The sequence below is a fragment of the Anser anser genome (genome assembly GCF_964211835.1).
Source record: "Anser anser genome assembly, chromosome: 28".
In the NCBI taxonomy this organism is placed as follows: domain Eukaryota; kingdom Metazoa; phylum Chordata; class Aves; order Anseriformes; family Anatidae; genus Anser; species Anser anser.
The window spans coordinates 1,202,719-1,224,086 of NC_139749.1; the positions used below are offsets into that span (position 1 = coordinate 1,202,719).

The 21,368-nt window shown below is 44.6% G+C and overlaps 1 protein-coding gene across 3 annotated transcripts in view; it reads left to right on the forward strand.

The window, feature by feature from the left end:
* The first annotated feature begins 79 nt into the window (after positions 1 to 79).
* The window catches only part of ASH1L (ASH1 like histone lysine methyltransferase), a 57,371-nt gene continuing 36,082 nt past the window's right edge, over positions 80 to 21,368 (forward strand). For 2 of the 3 annotated variants that reach the window (XM_083813529.1, XM_083813530.1), the window contains exons 1-3: positions 80 to 253; positions 7,944 to 8,463; positions 15,835 to 20,584. In XM_083813529.1, coding sequence (XP_083669655.1) covers positions 8,044 to 8,463; positions 15,835 to 20,584 — 5,170 coding nt within the window. In that variant the 5' untranslated portion in view covers positions 80 to 253; positions 7,944 to 8,043. The remainder of the gene's footprint in view (positions 254 to 7,943; positions 8,464 to 15,834; positions 20,585 to 21,368) is intronic. The other variant, XM_083813531.1, reaches the window with a different exon arrangement.

The following is a 21,368-nucleotide window of genomic DNA, read 5'->3' on the forward strand; positions in this document are numbered from 1 at the left end:
GGGGGCGGGGCCACCCCGGGGTGTGGCCGCGGGCGGGGGCGTGGCCTGGCGCGCGGGGGGGGCGTGGCCGGGCGCTCTCTCGCGGAGGAGCAGGAGCCGCCGCCATTTTGGTGTCGCTGCCTCGGCTCGGAGCAGGGCCGGAGCGGCGGCCGCTCGGTCCGGGTCCCGCCCTGGCCCCGTCCGCGCTGGGCGGCCGGGAGGATGCGGCGCGGAGGAGCCCGGCCTCGGCCTCGGCCGCGTTGTCGCTGACACGGTGAGGAGCGGGCGGGCGGGCGAGCGAGCGGGCGGCGGGCGGGGACCGGGACCGCCTCAGGCCCGGAGCCCGGGGGGAGGGGAGCCCGGCCGGGAGCCGCCGCGGGGCCGCCCCGCCGCGCACCGGCGCCCAGGCCGCGCCGCCCCGCACCCCCGCCGCGGCCCTGCCGGCGGGCTCGGGGCAGCCCCGGCGGCGCGGCCTGCCGAGGCGGCGGCGGCGGCGGTGGTGGTGGGGGATCCCCGGCGGCCGGGCCGGGACGCGGCGGGGGAGGCTCCCCGGTGACAGGAGCGGGGCCCGGGGTGCCCGCGGTGCGCCCGGAGCCCCTCGGGGGGGGGTGGGGGAGGCCGCCGGCCGTGCCCCCGCGTGGGGCCGGGCCGGGCGGGGGGCGCGGTGCCGCCTGACAGCTGGGCCCGGCGGGCGGCAGCCGGTTCCCGGGGAGCCCCCTCGGCAGCCGGGCCCCGCTGGGCTCTCCCCGAGTCGCCTTTCGCGGAGTAGGCGGCTTTCCGCTCGTCGGGATGCCGGCTGGTTCGGGTGGGCTCCTCTGCTTGCGGGCCTCCCCCCCCCGCCCCAAATCATACTCACAAAATTTCCCTTCCGTTGCGGTTTTAATCTCGTTTAGTTTCCCGGCCGGTAATCTGGGATTTGGTGGGTCCTCAGCTTGACTCGGTTGTAAGACCAGAAGCCAAAGCGTGTTGCTATCCTTTTCTTTGTATTAGATAATCCCCGGAGTTTGTAGCTTCTGCTTTGCACCCTTGGTTTTGTGGTTCCTTCACCCCGTTAATTACTTAGCAGAGAACTGGAAACAACTTGGAGCGTGGGTTCCATGCGATGGCCTCAGGACATAGATTCGCACTCTTGGTAGTTGTGCGTTATCAGGAGCAGGTCAGAGAAACGAGGCAGTGGGATCTTACACTGGCTTTCCAGTCTTGTCAGTAGAGTTTGGGGGAGCTGGCCCTGCTGCATGTGTGGTTAAATAAATTTTCTTTGACTTTATGGCCATACATTTACATACACTTAGTTTTCATTCTCAAGAACAGCATGCCTTTTTGCATCTCGTGTTATTTGTTTGGGCTGTCTTCCTTGTGTTACCGTAGATTGCACCTGCAAAAGCAGTGCTTTCTGTGAATGTGGGAGCGTGTAAGATTTTGGGGGTTAATCCTGAACGCTTTGTGTTTCGCATGGTCATCCATGAGGACCTGGAGACCATCCCTGGTGTTTCCGCCTCCGTGTGAATGGAGTTGTTCTAGCAGCTGGTTGAACATATGGGTAGAGATGGGCTCTAAAATCATCATCTGTTTGCCTACTTGAGTTCTTAAGAAGCATTCTTACTCGAAAATGAAAGCTTCAGTAGCTTTTCCTAAACTCTATACTAAACTCTATAAAAGTAAAGGCAGACTGGCAGGGAGGGCTCTCATGCATCTTGCTTTCAAAAACAAAATTATCCCAACTTTTTGGATTCCAGTTACATTTGATTGCTACAAGCAATCAACAGTCATCTGAAAAATAGTTAATGTTTAAGCGCTAATGAACAGCAAAACAATTTAAGTCATAGTTTACAAAAAGAAGAAACTTGTTTTCAGTTGTTTTTAGAAGTTTAAACTGTCCTTGAGGATACCAAGAGCAGTTTCAACACTTGGTGCAAGATACAGGCTTATTGATACAAGCTGTAATGCTGATGTCAGAAGAGAAAAACGGAGGCAGCATGTACAATTAAATGGTGGTTATTTTGAAATAGGTGTTGTTGTCATATGGACTGTTGACTTGTTAAATTGCTGCGCTGCCAGTGGCAAGAAGTGGGCTTCTGCCATTGTGGACACATCTCTTCCACCCCAGTGAAATCCTGTGTTCATTTCACAGCTTAGAAAAAAAAAAAATCCAATATGCAGATCTAGTGCGGTTGTTCTGTGAAAACAAAATCTTTATTTGTTCCTAATTTCCTGTATCACAGCCTTACCTGTTGGGCAGCATGGCTCACGTGGTTTGTGTGAGCGTCCTAGCAGTGGCTTTTTGGCATAACCAAAGGCAGTATGTCTTGGGTTCAAGGCAAAATACTGGCTTACTATGTCCTTAACGTTATTTTTTACTACGTGGGTATAAATGACAAGTTGGAGTTCAGAAAAAAAAATTGAAAGGCATTAGACCCAGAGATGTACCTCTCGGGAAGCTCCTGAATCACAAATTTAGGGGCTAGGAGAATATTGTAGGGGGATTATCACAGCATACTTTGTCCGTTTGGTTTTCATACTTTTTCGAGGCAATCAGTATTGGCCAATGTTGGGACAAACAGTACAAGGCGAAATGTATGCAGCGTTCAGCAATTACAAATTAATTTGCATATCAGCAGCAAAACAACCAAATTATCAGGCGGGTCAAAATTCAATTTTGTGTTTCCAAACTCTTCAGTTAGGAAATCAAAAGAAATCCTGTATCTCCTTACAGAGTTGTTCTCCCGCTAGAACATCCTTGTGAAGTGCCCTCGTGTCTGCACTCGTTTCTTCCTACAAAATGCACGTCCCGCCACCGCTGGCCGTTCCAGCACGAGGTCCCCACTGTCTTTGCCACTGACAAGTTTGCAGAATATTCATTCCTGACAAGACAGGGGCTCTGTTGTTTTATGCCTGTCAAAAACACATCCAACAGATTATAATTGTAAAATATTTGTCACTTCGTATTTAAAACAAACAAACAAACAAAGTCATTTTATTTCTGGCAAGTGTCTCCATCTCTGAACTTTTATAAAATACTCACAGAGGTAATCCCAGGTCCTTGAAGTTCTGTTTCAGTGACTTCCAGTGATCCGTGTTGCTTCTCGGGGTACGTGATGTGGAGGAATATAGTTTTTTGTGGTTTTTTTATGACATTTTATTCTCCTTTTGAGAAGGAACTTCTGAGTGTAGCAGCTTTCTTAAGTAGCAGAAAAAAGAATTCATGGAAGGCATATGAGAAGGACTTGTGGGAGGCCATACAGATATTAGAAATATTGTGGGATTTCAAATTTTTGATTCTGGCAGCTGAATTTTTTACATGTCCTCTGGAACAGAGGCAATGGAAAGAGCCAAAAGAAAACATCTTTCAAATATAAAATCACAATACATTCACATCAGCATAAGAATAACAGAAATTAAGATAGCAGAGGAAAAAAAAATAATTTATTATAACTTGGGGGGGGGGAGCGTATCTAGGAGCTGACGGTAGAAGCCGACTCTTGGCATTTTTTCTGGAAGAGTAGGGAGTCTGGAGAACCGAAATCCTAATGGCTAACAGGCACAAAGGGCTTCGGATGTGTCAACAAGGGAATAAGAAGGAATAACAGGAATTAAAATTGTATACGAAATTAGAAACGTCATTAATGCACACCCTTTAGTTCTAGGGACACGTGTCAAAAGGGATGTTAAAATGCTTCTTACTGAATCTTTTGTGGTGAGCAGCGATTACAGGAGTGATTTGAGATCTACAGAACCTGCTGGGTGAGGGCCTGGAAGTTCGTTTAGGGAGATGGGTAGGCATTTAGGGGAGTTCGTTTAGGGAGATGGGTAGGCTGGGTCTTCATCATTGTTTGGGCCATAGAGAGATTTGATCCTGGAGAGTTCGTAATCTAGCAAACTTGGCATTAGCCTCTGATCCCATGGAAGGAAGTTGTTGGCAGATGCGGATTAGGTCTTGGAGTAGAGTGGGACATGGCAGTTTGTTTCATCACGCTGAGGCTTTACAGCAGAGACGTGGGTGTTGCTGTGGAGAGACCTGCAGAACACGAGCAGTGGGAAGGGAATTGTTGAGCAGAGCTCTTGGCCTGGTGCAGAATGCCGTGCTGCTTGGCGGTGGCGGTACTTCCTAGCCCTGGAAGTTAAGAAGCGGTGTGGTTAAATGACAGCTTGCAAGTTTAACAAATACTTAATTGTGGGCATGGGCAGTCAGGCTTCACTGCTTTAATTCCACGTGAATCTTCTGGGGCACACCGGACGGGATATGCTACTTTTCTTGGAAAGCTCCTGGTAGCGCAGGACGTGCAGAGATGTCTTCCAGGGGTCGGCATCATCGAAGCAGGTGCTTTGTAAGTCGATAGTCTGTTTTTTCTGACCTGAAGAAGCCTTTAGCATAATAAAAAACAGTCTTTGCACGTTAGTGGAACAAATGTGGAAAGGGAAGACACAGATACGTACGTTATATCACACTTTTGTCTCAAAAGTACCAATTTGTCAGAGTTTTCGGGGTAAATTCATTACAAGCTTTTATAGCCGCCGTGGAAGTGTCACAGAACCACCGAGTGGTTGAGGTTGGAAGGGGCCTCCGGAGCTGATCCTTTGTTGAACCTCCCGAGGTTCCTCTCTGCCATGGCTCCAACTGTGGCTGTTGGCATTTTGCTGCTTGGTTCCGTGACATCCACAGGGAGATCTTAAGGCACGACCTGCAAGAAGATCCTATAGGCTGGTACAAGTCAACCAGCCCAGGCGTGAAGAGTACTGCAGAAACTGTAGTTTCTTAGGAAAAGGGGAAAAAACAACCAAAAAAGAACACATGCCATGGTTATCACTAGCGAAACAGAAAGCACTAAGGCAGGGGGACAACTCAAGACCCAAGGTCCAGCTGTGCACACCTTGAAGACAATGACAGGAAGCTTGTATTGAGGTAGGGAAGAAAAAAACATTATTGGAATTCAAAGAGATGAGATCTGCTCATCGTGGTTATGAAAATGATCAAATTGGCAGACACGTTTGCTATGAATTAGCGTAGGGTAATTGGAGAGTCTGAGAGAAGAAGATTACAGTGATCAAGGCAACACGATGATTAGGTCCGGGATTAGCATTTTTGTTGTCCGTTTAGAGAGGAATTAATGGATAAATAAAATGGCCTGCCACATGTTTATGAGAGTCATCAATTTTGTGACTTTGTTTCTTGGGTGGTGACTGATGCGGCATTGCCACGCACTGAGGTTTTAGCCCCCTTCTCCCTTCAGCCTTGGAGTCTGAACGTTGTCTTGGTCTCGCGGTTTGCAGCACGAGTGTGATCCTCCTCCTCCTCAAAGCCTCACTATTAAGTAAATACGGAGCCAAATGCAGCAGTGCTGTATGGTGGTGTTTCAGTTTGATTTGGTTTCAGATTCTAAGCTAATTAATTAATTATAATTGTAAGAAAATGACCGAAGGTTTGTGGCTGTTGTGGACAATAGTTACCGGACTAGAGAAGGAAACGTATGTGTGAATGTAGACGTGAGACTTGCCTTGGCTGGTGGATTCCCTCCTTTTCCTTAATACGAATAATAAAAATTCATGTCCTGGCTTAGAATTACCATACTGTTGGCCGGTTTTCCTTTGTTCATCAGCATGTAGGAGAAAATCCCGTTTCCCTTGATCTGAGGTAGCCTAGTGGCCTGAACGTTGGGCCTTGGCCTGGGAGCTGTCCCCAGCTTGCTTTCTAGTGCTCCTCTGTTGATTTTTTATTTTTATTTCTGGCTGTAAAATGGAGATTTTGTCTAATTACCTCTGGTCTTCTGAGCAACGATACCATTTTTGTTTTTTTGGGGGGGGGGATGTCCTTAGTTAAAAAGTCATAGCTGTAAACAGAAATCCCTTTTAATAACACGGAAATAAGTCATTTTTCTCTGAGAGTGCAGCTGGTGAAGCCCAGCTTTGTGGCGATTTCCATTTTGTGTTCTGCCCCCCATAATTCTGGTGTCTGACTTCCAGTCTATGCCTGCTGCAGCCGCCGTTGTCCTCCTCGGGGCCACTTTACACACCCCTGCTCCTGTCTCCTCTGTACTTCAGTGCTCGGTGAGCCACCTCCCAGTGTCACCTCCTGACTCCGACAGGAGGCCCGTGGGCCATATGGCCGGTGGCTCTGGACCCCGTTGGTTGCGTGCCGGTGGTCTGAGCCCCCAGGAGGCCGTGTGTCCGAGGGGTCTGCCGAGCTCTCTGCGACCGTTGAAACTCATTTTGGAGCTCACTGAAACCACGAAAATCTTCTCGTGGCATTGTTACAGTTCAACCTTAATCATGTAGAAAATAGGAACGGATCGTTGTGCTCATTTCATCGTTTCCCTGCCCATGGCGGGGGGCTTGGAACCAGATGATATTGAAGGTCCCTTCTAACCCAAACCATCCCACGATTCCACGATCGTGCTGGTTTACCTTAATCCTATAGAAAATAAGAACAGGAGATCATGTTGCTTTAGTTCCTGTGGTGCTCTTTTCAGTACGTTGATGGTTTTTTCAGGCCTGCTCCTTGTATATTTGCATCTTCAAAAACGATTAAGGTATTTAAAGACGATCTGCTTACAATGCCCCAAAGGTAACAAAGGCCGCCTGCTGGCTTGGTTGACTTTCAGCCCCTGGAGTCTCCGAAGGGAGAGCCTTTCCCTGAGGGGCTGCTAAGGCTGAGGGGGTTGATCTGGGGTACCACGTGTTACATCCACGGGGTGGGCGAGCAGGTGGACGGCGTATTGCCAGAGCAGCAGCAGAACGACTGTGCGCTCGCTCGGCGTGCCGTGAGGCCGCGTCCGCCCTTGTGCCGTCGTCGCGTTGCACCAGGGGCTGTGCTCCTCCTGCCCTCGTGCTCATCCAAGCCCCCACTCTGCGGCCGGCGCTCGGGTCCCTTTTCTTACATCGCTCTCTCCAAATGTCAGGTCATGGTGCAAGGCGTGCTTTTAGCTTGGCCCACGCACACAGACCTGCGATTTGTCCCAGCCGGCAGTCATCGATGCGCCGTGTTTGTGCCCTCCGCGGATGCTTTCTACGATGCTTTTTTGGTTTTGTGGATGAAAATGTAACGGGGTGCGCGGAGTTGGTTTGTTCTTTGGCGGCGGGGGAAATAGCTTCTGGCTCTGCGGTGGTCTGTGTGCAAGCACAGGAGGTGGTGCTGGCACGCTGCTCGAGCAGTCTGCCAGCCGGGGACCAGGAAGCCTTGCAGTAGCAAGGTGATTGAAGTAAACTTTTGCTTTAGTTCTTAGAGAATTTGAGATGAAAAAGTTCCCTCAAATGTATCATTTGTCATAATTTATCTTATGACAAACAGGTTAATTATACATACATAACAGTGCAACAATGATGGGTAGAAGGATGGACTTCCCTGTTTCGGTACGCCTGGAAGTACAAATTAGTGTGACATTATTTTTTTTGCTGTTCTCCCCTTTCCCCATCCTTCTAGGATTGTGAAAAGTCCTGTGAAAAGTCCTGTTGCAGCGTCTTTGAGAACCAGCGAGTACTTGGGTTAAGCCTAACTTTCCTGGTGGCTCAGATGATTAAAGCCACATTGTTTCTTATTTTTGCATGCTTTATCGTAGGTTTCATTGGCTGCATCTGCATCATTCCTTAGCTGCGACTAGTTCATTTCATTCGGGCAGGGTGACAGTGCTAGAAGCAGCAGGGTACAGATTTAAAAAAAAAAAAAAAAAGTTATTTTCATGATCTATATTAAAAGTCTTAAAGCCTTAATTAAAAATGCCTTGTGGGTGAATTGGAAAGTATATGGTAATAGTCATATATTTTTGTTTTTCAACTACAATTTAAAATTGGTTTTACAGATAAATTTTATTTTGTAGTAGGTTACGGGAAGGGTTGGTGTTTTTGAAACTTCAGCTGTGTGACAGCTTTTCTGGAACTTTCTGAAATCCGATTGCTTTCTAATCATTTTGAATATTTATTTCACTTCTGCTGTAAAATTGAAGTTTAATTCTGTCTTTATTTTCTTGTTCCAGAGTAAAAGATGCTGACTGCCAGTAGTAGAACAGATCTGCTGCGGAACATATCTCTGTAAATCTTCCCTAAAATTACCCGAAGGCATATATTCCGCCTGTGATGGACCCTCGGAATACTGCTATGTTAGGCTTGGGCTCTGATTCTGAAGGGTTTTCTGGGAAAAGCCCCTCTGTGGTAAACATTGGCACGCTGGTGGGAAAAGGAGAAGTAGAGCTAGAAAGTTGTACCAAGGAAGAAGACGGTGAGAAGAAGAATCGGGAGGGGAGCAGTGCTGAGAATGGGAAGAACGAGGGTCTAACTGATGCACAGCAACAGTTTTCAGTGAAAGAAACAAACTTTTCAGAGGGAAACTTGAAATTGAAGATTGGTCTTCAAGCAAAGAGAACAAAAAAGCCTCCTAAGAACCTTGAGAATTATGTGTGCCGGCCTGCTATAAAAACCAGCATCAAGCAACCAAGAAGGGCACCAAAGAGTGGGAAGATGACAGATGAGAAGAATGAGCATTGTCCTTCAAAACAAGTGAGTAGTGCTTTTATTTATCAAGTGTTTTGCAAGTCAGAGTAAATTTAAACTCCATTTAAAAGCTTTTAGCATCTCTGCATGATCACGTTCTACTGACTGCTTTGGATGTGACCTCTGATACTGAAGTTAGAAATGGTTTGATTTAGTTCTGATTGAGAGATTTTGCTCTTTCACAGCTTTTCACCTTTTTTTAAGTAGTCATGAAAAATGATGTTGACTTGAGGTGAACCTGAAAAGCAACAGTGTAATCTTAAGTCTCTTGTGTTGAAGATTTTTATTTTTTCCTCTATTGAAGTCGGACTGTGTATTTGCTGTATTTGTCTCTATGGTATTTGAATATAGTATTTAAAACTTTTCCAAATCTGAAGAGATAGCCCTGCCTCGGGGATGTCTTGTTGTCATCATCGTCATGATACAACAAGTAACAGCAGCCATAAGAGAAGGGGAGAGCAGGAGAAATGACAAGACCTACAAATGTAGTTGCAGAGATACTAAATTTTAGAGGTGTTTTGTTACGGCATGTAACAGATCCTGGGTAAAAGGTCCCCTAAACCAAAGATCATTTCATTGCTCCAGCCTGCGTCCTGTTGGTCAGGTTGCCTGTGTGAATTCTGTCTTGGTACAGCCTACCCAAAGAAGGAAAATTCCTTTATTTTGTACCGCGATGATGTCTCTCTGACATACCCAAGCCTTTTTCTTTTGCCTGTCATGCCCATGGTTAAGTTTTCCTTCAGGAAGAGCATCTTCAAGGACAAATAATAAACGATGCCCTTAAGGACCAAGTGTGCTGTATGTTACAGGTGATGACTCAAATGACTTCTTCCAGATTCTACCACACAACTTCCTTTCCTTTTCTACATTATCAACAGAAGGGATTTTTTAGCCAGCCTATGATACAGGAGCGGTGCAGTATGTAACGTAATACTTTGGCTATGGCAGTCTGGAATATCCAGTCACTGATCTCTCTTTACGTCCGAATTGAGGTACTTCTTGCGCTTAAAACTCTCTTTTTAGCAAAGCCCTGAACCGTTAAGGATGGAAACTTTTCCACTCCATTAATTGATCATGCCCTGGGATTTTTTTTTACCAGAGCGAATAATTAATGTTGGAACTCAGTGACAACGTGGATTCTTCTTCCTTGACATCTTTGTATACTGGATTTTTCTCAAAAAGATCCATCATATTTCAAATGGAAATTAGAAATTTGGGGGGGTAAAATCAGTTAGGTGGAGTTCCTGGTCCTTTTCAGATGGATGTCACAGTGGATGATCAGTGGTCCTTTCTGCCCTTAAATAAATTTCAAAGCTATATTTCATGCTTCCAGTAGTACCCTTTTTTATATGATTTTATGTTGTCAGTATGTTATATCATAGATCTGGTATCGATTTTTCATTCCAGCAGTTCTAAGTGGAGTTACTCCTGCTGCTTGTCTGGTTAATAACCTAAATGCGTAGCATAGAGAAATGCAGATCTGTCTCTACGATTCAAATGCTCCTTGCTTAAAATAGTTCCAAATCCCTGACTAATGATAATTCACTTCAGATACCCTACTCTCTCTGTAGAATCGTACCAAAATGTTTTATAAATTCTTTAACTCCGTGTGTCCCCTGATAGAAACAATGGTTTACAGCATCCTACTCATTTCTAGCAAGTGATGAAAATTGTCTTTCTAGAAACAAATGGCAGACGTGGTTTAAAACTATTGCATGTTTTGAATATGATACCCGAGGGATTTCTTTTATCTTACTGCAGTGAAATAAAGCAAGCTTCAGCACTGAAAATTACGCTTCGGAAAATTAAATTGATCCCTTAATCTTTCCTTTCTGTGGAGAGGAGGCGGGGGGAAGCAATTACGTGGCCAGCTCAGGGCAAGGTGTGACGAGCTGTTGAGCTGTGAAGCCAGGCTGTCCGTACTTACAGGAGGAATTCAGAACTTGAATGACAATTTAGCACTTGTAGCGTACTCAGTTAACCACTACGACACAAGCAGTGTTACTCCTTGCCTGGAAATATCAGTGTAAAACATCAAAGTAGTAGGAAAATCCTCTGCGCTTCCATCTCTTTACCTTTACACTTCTTTCTCAAGCTCGCTGCCGAAAGGACTCCTACAGCTTGAGCAGCGTCTTCAGCTGTTAACAGAGGGTTTCCCTCACTTGCAAAGACCAGTGGGTTAGCAGAAGGGGGTAAGTTTGTTTAGTTTGTCTTCCAGAAGTGTGTAGGGAGAGAGCTAACAGCCTGCTGAAGAGAATTGGGCAGAAAAGAAATGGCAAAGATTCCCAGGTGCTAAGAGGAACAGGATTAGAAGATACTGTCGTAGCGAAGCAGTGCTGAATTTGGTTTTTGGCATCGAGTACGAAACTTGGACTTCTTTGATGCGAAAAAAAAACTGTCCTGTGACCAACAGACACTGCTGTATGGCTAGTGCACCTTTCCTAAGCCTGAAAATGGGAGCCCTAGACATAAATACAATCTTCCACTGGTTTTAACACGAGAGGTGTCTGAACAGCTCACCTGCGGATACGGGGTGGGTACAGACAGCGGCACAGCCAGGTTGCATTACTGAAGGTTTTGAAAACAGGAAGGCAAGAAGTGATAGTAACAGTCAGATGAAATCCTAAAATACTCATGGCAAAGCAGTGGAGCAAGATGGAACATGCCCTTTTGCTCCATCTTCTTACTCCTCTGTAAAACTGCTGAGTGCAGCATTCTGTAGTGCTTTCTGTTGCCCTTGGTCACATAGGGAAGCTCTGTGGGAACGTCTGCTGATGAAATCACGGCCGCTAACTGAAAACTTTTGAGCAAAAAAAAATAACAAAGCTAAAGAAATGTTTTGCTTTCTTTTGGGTATCCCAAGAACCTTTTCTGCGGGATCTGAGACATGAGTTTTTTGTCTAATTACGCAAAATCACGTTTTTCCTGGTAGTTAGTTAAACCTTTCCTTTAGAAAAGACTAGAAGAGTCTCAGTGGTAAAAAACACAAAACACGGTTTCACCCTTTATTTTGGGAACTCGTGTAGAACACGTTGATGCCACAACTACATACGCACTGTAATTTTTGTGATTCTTCAGAATGCTTGTTTGAATTAGAGCCTGGCATTTACCAGAAGTATAGCAGCTAAAATAATAACAAGTAAATATGTATTATATATGGTATATTATATATTACACGTTCTATATAGTAGTTATATACATGTATATTTATTATTTATATATTTAAAATTCTCTCTCTATATATAATCCTTACTGCTTGCTGGTAGTTCTCAAGAGAGTTAACCAACACACTTTTTGTTACCAGGCTGGTTGCTTTTAACCATTTCAGCTTTTGGAGCTGGAAGCTCTCCTGCAGTTCCTAATTTCGTTCTAGTGTGAGAAGTTTAAATTTCCCTAGGTAGCAGCTGATCTCTTTCAAGAGATTATCTGCTCTTAAGCTTTTTGCAAATAAGTATCAATAATAAACAATAATCTAGTAATAATAAAGGCTGAAATCACACTGTCGTGTAACACTGAATGCCTTTTCCAGAAGTAGAGCCAATTTTTTGCTGTTGGTGGCTATGATGATTCTGCAGTGATTGATTATAACCTGTTAATTAACAATGCAAGTCTAGTAACTGTATGTCCACATAGGATACTTAAAACTTTAAATGCAGATCAGTGCAAAATTAACAATAATAGCAATTTTATGAAAAATTACGCATTTTATAGTTGTTTGGGGTGAGACTTTTGTTGAACAGAGTTTTAATCCAGGCAGTCGTAGGTAAAGATTGCACGGGAATAAATGTTTTAGGTTTTAAAGCGCAGAATGAGTTTTGTCATGATGTAATCTAGAGCTTCTTAATAGCTTGGGGCCTCACTGAAACTTCCTATCTGAAAGGCAGAGTAATGCAGAGCAGGTCCAGGACCTTCGCGCAGGTTAACCCAGGAGGCGGCTCAGTACCAGCCGCTGGTGGGGGAGAGGATCGGAAAGGTGAAGGTGCACGACCTCGTGGGTTGAGCGAGGTGAAGGCAGTTCACCAGGTAAAGCAAAAGCCGTGGGCCCAAGGAAAGCAAACCAAGGGATTCAGTCGCTGCTTCCCACCGGCAGGCAGGTGTCTGGCCATTTCCAGCAGGGCCCAGCACAGGTAACGGTTCTTGGGAAGGCAAACACCATCGCTCCGAACGTCCCTTCTTCCTGCTTTCCCCCAGCTTGTGCTGTGCAGCACGCCACGTGGCACGGGTATCCCGTTGGCCAGCTGGGCACCCTCCCGTATCCCTGCGCCCCCCCAGCAGAGAAGTCCTTGCTCCATAAGCGCTGTCCAGAAGTACCGAAACCACTGGTATGTTGTCAAGAGTTTTCATCATAAATACAAAACATAGCACCATACCAACCACTAGGAAGAAAATTAACTCTACCTCAGCCGAAACCAGGACAAATTTTTAATTGGAAATGCATGTAATCCAAGAATTGTTTGGGACTTTCGTATGGCCCGGTCTCTGCGTATTGCAGCATAGAGCTATCAGAGCAGAAGCTTGGCATGTGTTCTTGTTTGCAGAAATGTTAGGCGAGTTACAGGGACAAAACTCCTAGGGGACATGAGATTTCTTTTTCTGAGTGATTTGTTAGTAGTGCTCACCAAACTATCTCCATTAAAATTTAACTTTAATTTTTTTCGAATATAAAACTGTACTCCATCATTTCAGAAGGTGAGATAGGGCTCTTTACTCTGCGGAACCACAAGAAGAGAAAAGTGAAATGCTGTTTGAGCCACACGTAAGGCAAGCTTCCCGCACCAGGGACAAAACGAAGGCATGAGACTCGCTGCACGGTTGTGGAGCTGCATGTGAACATGGCCAAGCAAACCACTGAAGCTTTGAAGTGCTGTCCTCATCAAAAGCACTCTGTAATATGTTGTGGACTTCAGATTACTCCTTTCCATGCAGTGCAGTGATTGTTTGCACAATATAAGTCATTTCATGAAGGACTGGCACCTTTTTGTTGCCCGTGCGTTAGGATACCACGGCTGCTCCCTGCCCCCCCAGCTCTGTGTTTTGTGAGTACAAGGGTGGGTGAACTGAGGGGGGAAGTTTCTGAAATGTGACGCTCCTGTGTAATTTACATAAGATTGCAGCTGCCACAGAAAAGCTGGGCTATGCGCCAAACTGTTCTCTGGGGACCACAGTCTTTTTGCACCGCAGCTAAAAACCAGGAGCCAATATGACTGGTGGGTTTTGTTCTGGTGCTGCAGCAGGTTTGGAGGCATCCGACCCCTACCAGTGCTTGTCGGCAGCCTCCCCCAAAAGGAGCACTTTGATCAGTTACATATTGCTCCGGGGATATCTTGTTCGTTTTCTGGAAACACACTTAGGCTGATAGGGCGGTGGTGGTAACAGCCGGTGAAATTTAGCTTCTGGTCCATCACGGATTTTAGTGTGAGCCTAGTAAAGATCTAGCCCGTGATCAAGGCTTGACTCAGATAGATGGGGTGACCTGTTTTGACTAGTTTTTAAATAACTTCCTTAAAAATACTTATAGTTGGTATTTATAAGCACTTAGGCTATGGCTGGTGCCGGTGGAGTTGTACAGATGCTGGCTTCAGCTGAGACTTGCTTGATTTCCTCAGTATGGGAGCAGTATATTCAGATGTTTTTCTTCCATTGTTACCTTCCGTACAAAAAATTCCTTAGTGTTCCTAAGTTCATGTCTGTGCACTGCTTAAGTTTAATTTTTTATCATCCTTTTACAGCAGTTACTCTTTGTGATACTCCTTAGTGACAGCGATGCCTCCCCTTCACTTTAATAGAAACTTTTAATAATACAAAATTGCAAGAAAGAGCTCTGAATCTGTGTGCTTTTTTGTGTTTTGTTTGACCACCCTTGGAAAGGGTGGTCAAGCATTGGAACAGGGGGTCCAGGGAAGTGGGAGTCACCATCCCTGGAGGGATTTCAGAGCCGTGGGGACATGGGACTAAGGGTCACAGTTCAGTGATGGGACTCAGCAGGCCAGGTTGATGGTTGGACATGACGATCTTGAAGGTCTTTTCCACCCCGATCAGAAAGACTGCTTTAATCCTGCTTAGTGAAGATCTGCAGTACTCTGTCTGCCTGCACCTGCGGTACGTCTGAGAGCCTCGGCTGCAGTGGTTGGATTCCAGGTTTGAAACCACTCTGTGCATCGTGCTGACTCAGTAGCTTCCATGTAAGTGCCAGGCGGAAAGAAGCATACCTCTGGCTCCGGCCCTGCAGAAAAGCAGTAGCTCAGCATGAGGAGTGCCTGTTTATGCACTGCAGAGGCTCTGACAGCTCAGGCAACACGTGTTACCCAAGCAACTTCTTCCCATCTCTAGGAAATAATGTGAGCCTGAATGCAGCTTGCAGTCCTCTGTTAAAATCATGCTGGTGTTAGCTTGCTGAGTAAATACCTCATTCATTTCACCAAAGTTTGCTATTTATCAAATAATTTCAGAGGAATCCAGGCTGTATCTTTCTTCAGCATAATCAGATATTTGCCAACCATAGTTACAATTTTCTAAAATGTAATTAATCTAGTGCTGACTGTAATTAAGTACAAGAAATACTATGCAATTGTCTTATTTTTATTGGAGAGGGATGGATAGGTATGGCATTGATGTCTTCTGCTGTACATTTAATCTTTGAGATAGTAGATCCCATAAAGTTTTCAAATAGTGTGTGCATGTAATTATCTTGTAAGGGATGGCGGTCTTCCATTTTTAGGTCCAGGTTGGAGAGACTGGATCCCATACATTTCAAAGATGTGCTGGGAGCTATATGTAAAAAGAAAGTCCTTCAAAAACAACAACTAAAATATATTATTGACAGATTCCTAATAGGATTTGTTGAGGTAATGGATATTGCGCTTTTTTTTTTTTTTACAGAGTTTCAAATTTGATTAGAACAGAACTGAAAAAAACTTTGCAAGCTTCATTTACTTCACGTTCTTCTCCCTCTCCCTCATCCCATACAAACAAGAGAATAGTTTGAATTACTTTAGTACAATTAGCAGTCTTCTCTGGGGAGAACTTGGTACTACATTGATTGAGAGTATCACGAGACAAGATTGAGACGTTTTAATATCAGTAGGGCTTGGTAGGTTGGTTGTGGGTTGTTGGTTTTTTTCAGGGGTGGTGGGAGAATTCTTATAACTAGGGAACAGATTAAATGGTTTGTATTGAGAACTGGTGGTGAGTTTGTTTTTCCTTAACATTAGAAAAGCCTTAACATGTCCACTGAAATATAATTGCTTTAAAATTCATAGATTCAGGTTATACAGTTACCTTACCAAAAGCAAGTATTAATAAGCTCCGCAAGACACTGTGTCACTCAGAGTCTTTGTGCTCTATTCCTAAAGAATTTCTCTTTCTATTGACTTGTAGGACCCTTCAAAGTCGTACAAGAAAGCTGGAGATGTCGCAACAGTTGAATTACATGTGGAAGAAGGTATACAAGTAGAAACAAATCCTTTATCTAAGAAAGTTTCCCCATTGCACTCTGAAATGACAGATTATATAAAGTCATCTCCTCCAACTCTTATCAGTAGCCATAATTCTGACTTAAAGGATAGAACACAAATTAATGGAGCAACAACTGTAACAGAGAAATTGGCTCAGCTTATTGCAACTTGTCCTCCTTCGAAGTCTTCCAAAACAAAGCAGAAGAAGCCCGGAAGTGGAACTGCATCTGGTTTGGTTAAAGACTCTGGGAAGAAGCTACCAGGAACCATAACTGCTAGTGGGATAGTAAACAAAGATTTGATAAAGAAATTGCCAGGATCTGGCATTGCTGTTGGATTGGTTAGCAAGGACTCAGGGAAGAAGCCATTAGGGATTGGTAGTGCAGCCATATTGGTTAACAAAGACTCTGGGAAGAAGCCACAAGGGATTGGCCCGTTAATTGGATTGGTCAACAAGGACTCTGGAAAGAGGCCGGCAGGGATCAGCACTCCGACTGGGTCAGTTAACAAGGACTCTGGGAAGAAACAGCCAGTGACCAGCTCTGCAATTGGATTAATCAACAAGGATGTTGGGAGGAAATTTCCGGGTATCAGCACTCCAACTGGATTGACTAATAAGGAGTCTGTAAAGAAGGCAGTAGGGACTGGCACTCCAGCTGGCTTGATTAACAAGGATGCTGGGAAGAAGTTGCTGGGCATAAATAGTCCTACAGGATTGCTTAGCAAGGATTCTGGGAGAAAGATGCCAGGGAATGGCAGTACGACAGTTCTCACTAGCAAAGACTCTGGAAGAAAGACACCAGGGATTGGCAGCCCAGTGGGACCAGTTAACAAGGACTCTGGGAGGAAGATGTCAGGAATTAGCAGTCCGGTGGGATTGGTTAACAAGGACTCTGGAAAGAAGCCAACAGGAATCAGCACTCCAGTGGGTTTGGTTAACAAGGACTCTGGAACTCTGAAAGCAGACACTCTTACGCCTGCCTCAGAGCCCTTTAAGCTTCCTTGCAATTCAAACCTTGGTAGCCTCGAAAGCCATGATTCTGCAGATCTACTGAAAGAAAATACTACCAGCAAAACATTTGAGAAGCATATTATGAGGCAAAGTAAAGAAAGTATCTTGGAAAAATTTTCAATTCGGAAGGAAATTGCTGATGTGGGCAAAGAGATGTTTAATGAAGGAATCTGTGTTCCACAGGACAGTTACTCAACTAGTGAAAAAGGGATTTATGAAGCATCTAAGCATGAAAAACAGCCTCCAGTATATTGCACTTCACCAGACTTCCGGACAGGAGGTGCTTCAGATGTATCCACAGCAAAGTCCCCGTTTAGTGCAGTAGGAGAGGGAAACCTCCCATCACCTTCACCCACGGTGTCTGTTACAACCTTAAACAGGAACCTCTCAACAGCATCTTCCCAGTTAGCATCTAACACGTTGCATTTAAGTTCCACAGCTGATCTCTTAGAAGGCATTTCAGATCAGATTGGCAAAACTCAGTTTTCGCCTGACAGTACACTTCTGAATATAAACAGAACATTGAACCATACTCTGAGCACCGATTTTAAAGGTGCTGATAAAGATCTAAATGATTCGAAAGCTACTTATGTAGAAACTTCAAGAACTAGTCCCTCTCTAGGGAAAAAACCTATTTTGGCAGCTGAAACAAGCATTCATGCTACTGTCACCCCTTCAGTAGTTAGTTTTACAAGCTTGTTTAGTAGCAAGCAGTTCCTAAAGATTGGTGCAATAGCTGCACCAGATAAATCCTGCCAAGGAGCAAAAAATCTGAGCGCTAGTCAGCAATCAAAACCTTTGAAGAAGAGAAAAGGGAGGAAACCACGATGGACTAAAGTGGTGTCAAGAAACACGTGTCGACCTCCAAAGGGTCTGGAACTAGAAAGGTCAGAGCTTTTTAAAAACATTTCATACAGTGCACTATCAAGCAGTAATTTGGAGCAGGCCAAGTTCTTGAAAAACATAGGATCATCTACATTCGTGGAGCACGAATTTGTCAAACATCAGTTGCCAAAACTGAATGAGGCTAATGGACAGTCTCTTGCACTGTTAACTGAGACTGACAAGCAGACTCAAAAGTTCTACAGCACTCACAAACAACCCTCAAGTTTGTGTATGTCGGATGATTTCTTACCTGACATGTATAAACCCAAAAGAGGAAGACCCAAATCAAAGGAGATGCCAGAGCTGGAAGGTCCCCCCAAAAGAACTCTAAAGATCCCAGCATCAAAAGTCTTCTCAGTGCAGTCAAAAGAAGAGCAAGAACCTCCCATTTTGCAGCCTGAAGTAGAAATTCCTTCACTAAAACAGAGTTTATCGGGACAAGCTTTTCCTAAAAAGAGAGGGAGACCTAAAAGACAGATCAGGTCATCGATTAAAATGAAGCCACCTATTCTTTCTGTGGCACCTTTTGTTGGAACAGAGAATTCAAACAAGATAGAGTCTGAAAGTGATCAGCATCGAAGTGGGGATTTTTTTGAGAGAACGGACCAGCTCCGAGGGCCAGAAGAAGTCCAAAAACCTAATATTTGTAGCATGACTGATTTGGAAGTAGACTCAGACAGAAAAGTTGCCAAGAGAAATAATGGACAGTTAATGAAAACAATTATTCGAAAAATAAATAAAATGAAAACTTTGAAGCGAAAGAAACTTTTGAATCAGATTCTCTCTAGTACAGTGGAACCAAATAACAAAGGGAAAGTGCAATCTAAACTCCACAATACGGTGTCAACTCTTGCTGCCACTTTTGGTTCAAAATTAGGCCAGCAAATAAATGTCAGCAAGAAAGGAACAATTTATATAGGAAAAAGGAGAGGAAGGAAACCTAAAGCTGTCCTGAATGGTATTTTAACTAGCAATTCTGCCAGCTTGACGGTTCTTGAGAAGTCTGCCCAGCAAACTCCCGGGACATCATTTGGACAAGTACTTCCCCATTTGCTGCCTTCAGCAGCTAATAGTTCCGAGATTCTTCCATCTCCCGTTTGTTCTCAGTCTTCTGCCGTGAGTGGGGGACAGAGCCCCGTCAGCAGCGACGCCGGATTTATCGAGCCCAGCTCTGTGCCGTATTTACATATCCACTCCAGACAAGGAAGTGTTGTTCAGACACTTGCAATGAAGAAAGCTGCTAAGGGAAGGAGGAGATTATCTCCACCTACGCTGTTGCCAAACTCTCCTTCTCACTTGAGTGAGCTGACATCCCTGAAAGAAGCTACTCCTTCCCCAGTGAGCGAGTCTCACAGCGATGAGACGATACCCAGTGACAGCGGGATAGGAACAGATAATAACAGTACTTCGGATCGAGCGGAGAAGTTTTGTGGGCAAAAAAAGAAAAGGCATTCATTTGATCATGTTTCCCTTATTACGCCTGAAACTTCCACGGTTTTAAGCAATCTCAAAGAGAAGCATAAACACAAGTGCAAGCGCCGAAGTCACGATTACCTTAGCTACGACAAAATGAAGAGGCAGAAGCGAAAAAGGAAAAAGAAGTATCCTCAACTCCGAGGCAGGCAGGACCCAGATTTTCTAGCTGAATTAGAAGAATTAATAAGTCGGTTAAGTGAAATTAGAATAACCCACAGAAGTCACCATTTTATACCCCGAGACTTGCTGCCTACCATTTTTAGGATAAATTTCAATAGTTTCTATACTCACCCTACTTTTCCTTTAGATCCATTGCACTACATTAGAAAACCTGACTTAAAGAAAAAGAGAGGCAGGCCTCCAAAAATGCGGGAGGCTATGGCAGAAATGCCTTTTATGCATAGTCTCAGCTTTCCTCTCTCCAGTACCGGGTTCTATCCCTCTTACGGCATGCCTTATTCTCCATCTCCCCTTGCAGCTGCTCCCATAGGTTTAGGTTATTATGGAAGGTACCCTCCAACCCTTTATCCTCCTCCACCTTCCCCGTCTTTCACTACCCCACTGCCACCACCTTCCTACATGCATACAGGCCATTTGCTTCTCAATCCCACCAAATATCACAAGAAGAAGCATAAACTTTTACGCCAGGAGGCTTTCCTCACAACGAGTAGGACTCCGCTCTTGTCAATGAGCACCTACCCCAGTGTGCCACCTGAAATGGCTTATGGCTGGATGCTTGAACATAAGCATAGACATCGCCACAAACACAGAGAACATCGTACTTCTGAACAGCCACAGGTTTCCATGGACACTATAACAGCTAATAGCTCTTCGAGAACTGTTCTGGAGTCCTTGAAGCGCTACCGATTTGGGAAGGAGGCTGTTGGTGAGAGGTACAAACACAAGGAGAAACACAGATGTCATATGTCTTGTCCACACCTGTCACCTTCAAAGGGTTTGCTAAGCAGAGATGAACAATGGGTCAGGAGAGAGCCTTCGGAGACGAATTCGTTAGCACTGGGATTGCAGACACCGTTACAGATAGACTGTTCGGAAAATTCCCCAGGTCTGTCCCTGGGGGGATTTACTCCCAGCTCGGAGCCAGCCAGCAATGATGAGCACACAAATCTTTTCACAAGTGCAATAGGCAGCTGCAGAGTCACGAACTCTACCAGCACCAATGGACGTAAAAAATTAACTGACAGCCCTGGACTCTTCAGTGCACAAGACACCTCGCTAAATCGACCTCTTAGAAAGGAACCATTGCCTTCTATTGAAAAGGCACTGCAGCCTCTGTCAGGTAAGGGAGCTCTAATTGTATCATTTCATACGAGCCTTGCTATTTTATGTTCTAGCAAATGTGCCCTAGAAAAGGCAAGCAAGTATAGCTTTGGCTGTGTGGCAGTTTTTCTGCGTTGAATTTCGGTATTACTAGTGCTTTTGCTCTTGAAAATTTCTACTATTAAAGTTCTGCGTATATTTTGGTACAGACTTCTGGGACTGTGTAAGTACCTCTTCCCACCAGATCTGTCTTGCTTTGTTATAACAGTATATAAAGTTTTGCTAGGGATGCTTTCTCATGAAAAGTTTTTTGTTTGTTTGTTTGTTTTTCCCTTACAGTTTTAACTATCTAAAATTTCTCAAGGCTGTTGATACTGTAAAAGTCTTTTTTCTGCTTATTTTGAAGTTTGGTTCATTGGTTTTAGACTAGCTATTAGTACTACTATTGCGAAGGACTTCTCCATTAAAGAAAACGTTTCATATTTCTTTTATGACTCCATTTTAGGTATTTTGATAATTTTTACTGCAGTGTAGCTTTGAATCCCTGACTTGAGGCCTCTAGCAGTACCTCCAAACAGTTGCTAAATGATTCTGGGAATGCTTAAGACCAAACTTTGTAATGACTGCTTTATTAATAGCTGGGAAACTCATCTTATATAGCCTCAAACAGAAGTGAAACGGAACTAGCTGAGACTGTATACACAGAAAACTGCAATGACGGTATCAAAAGATTGCTGTTCAAGGGAAGGACCTGGTCTCTGAAGCTATGAACTTCGTCATTTACATGATAGTAAGAACAGAAT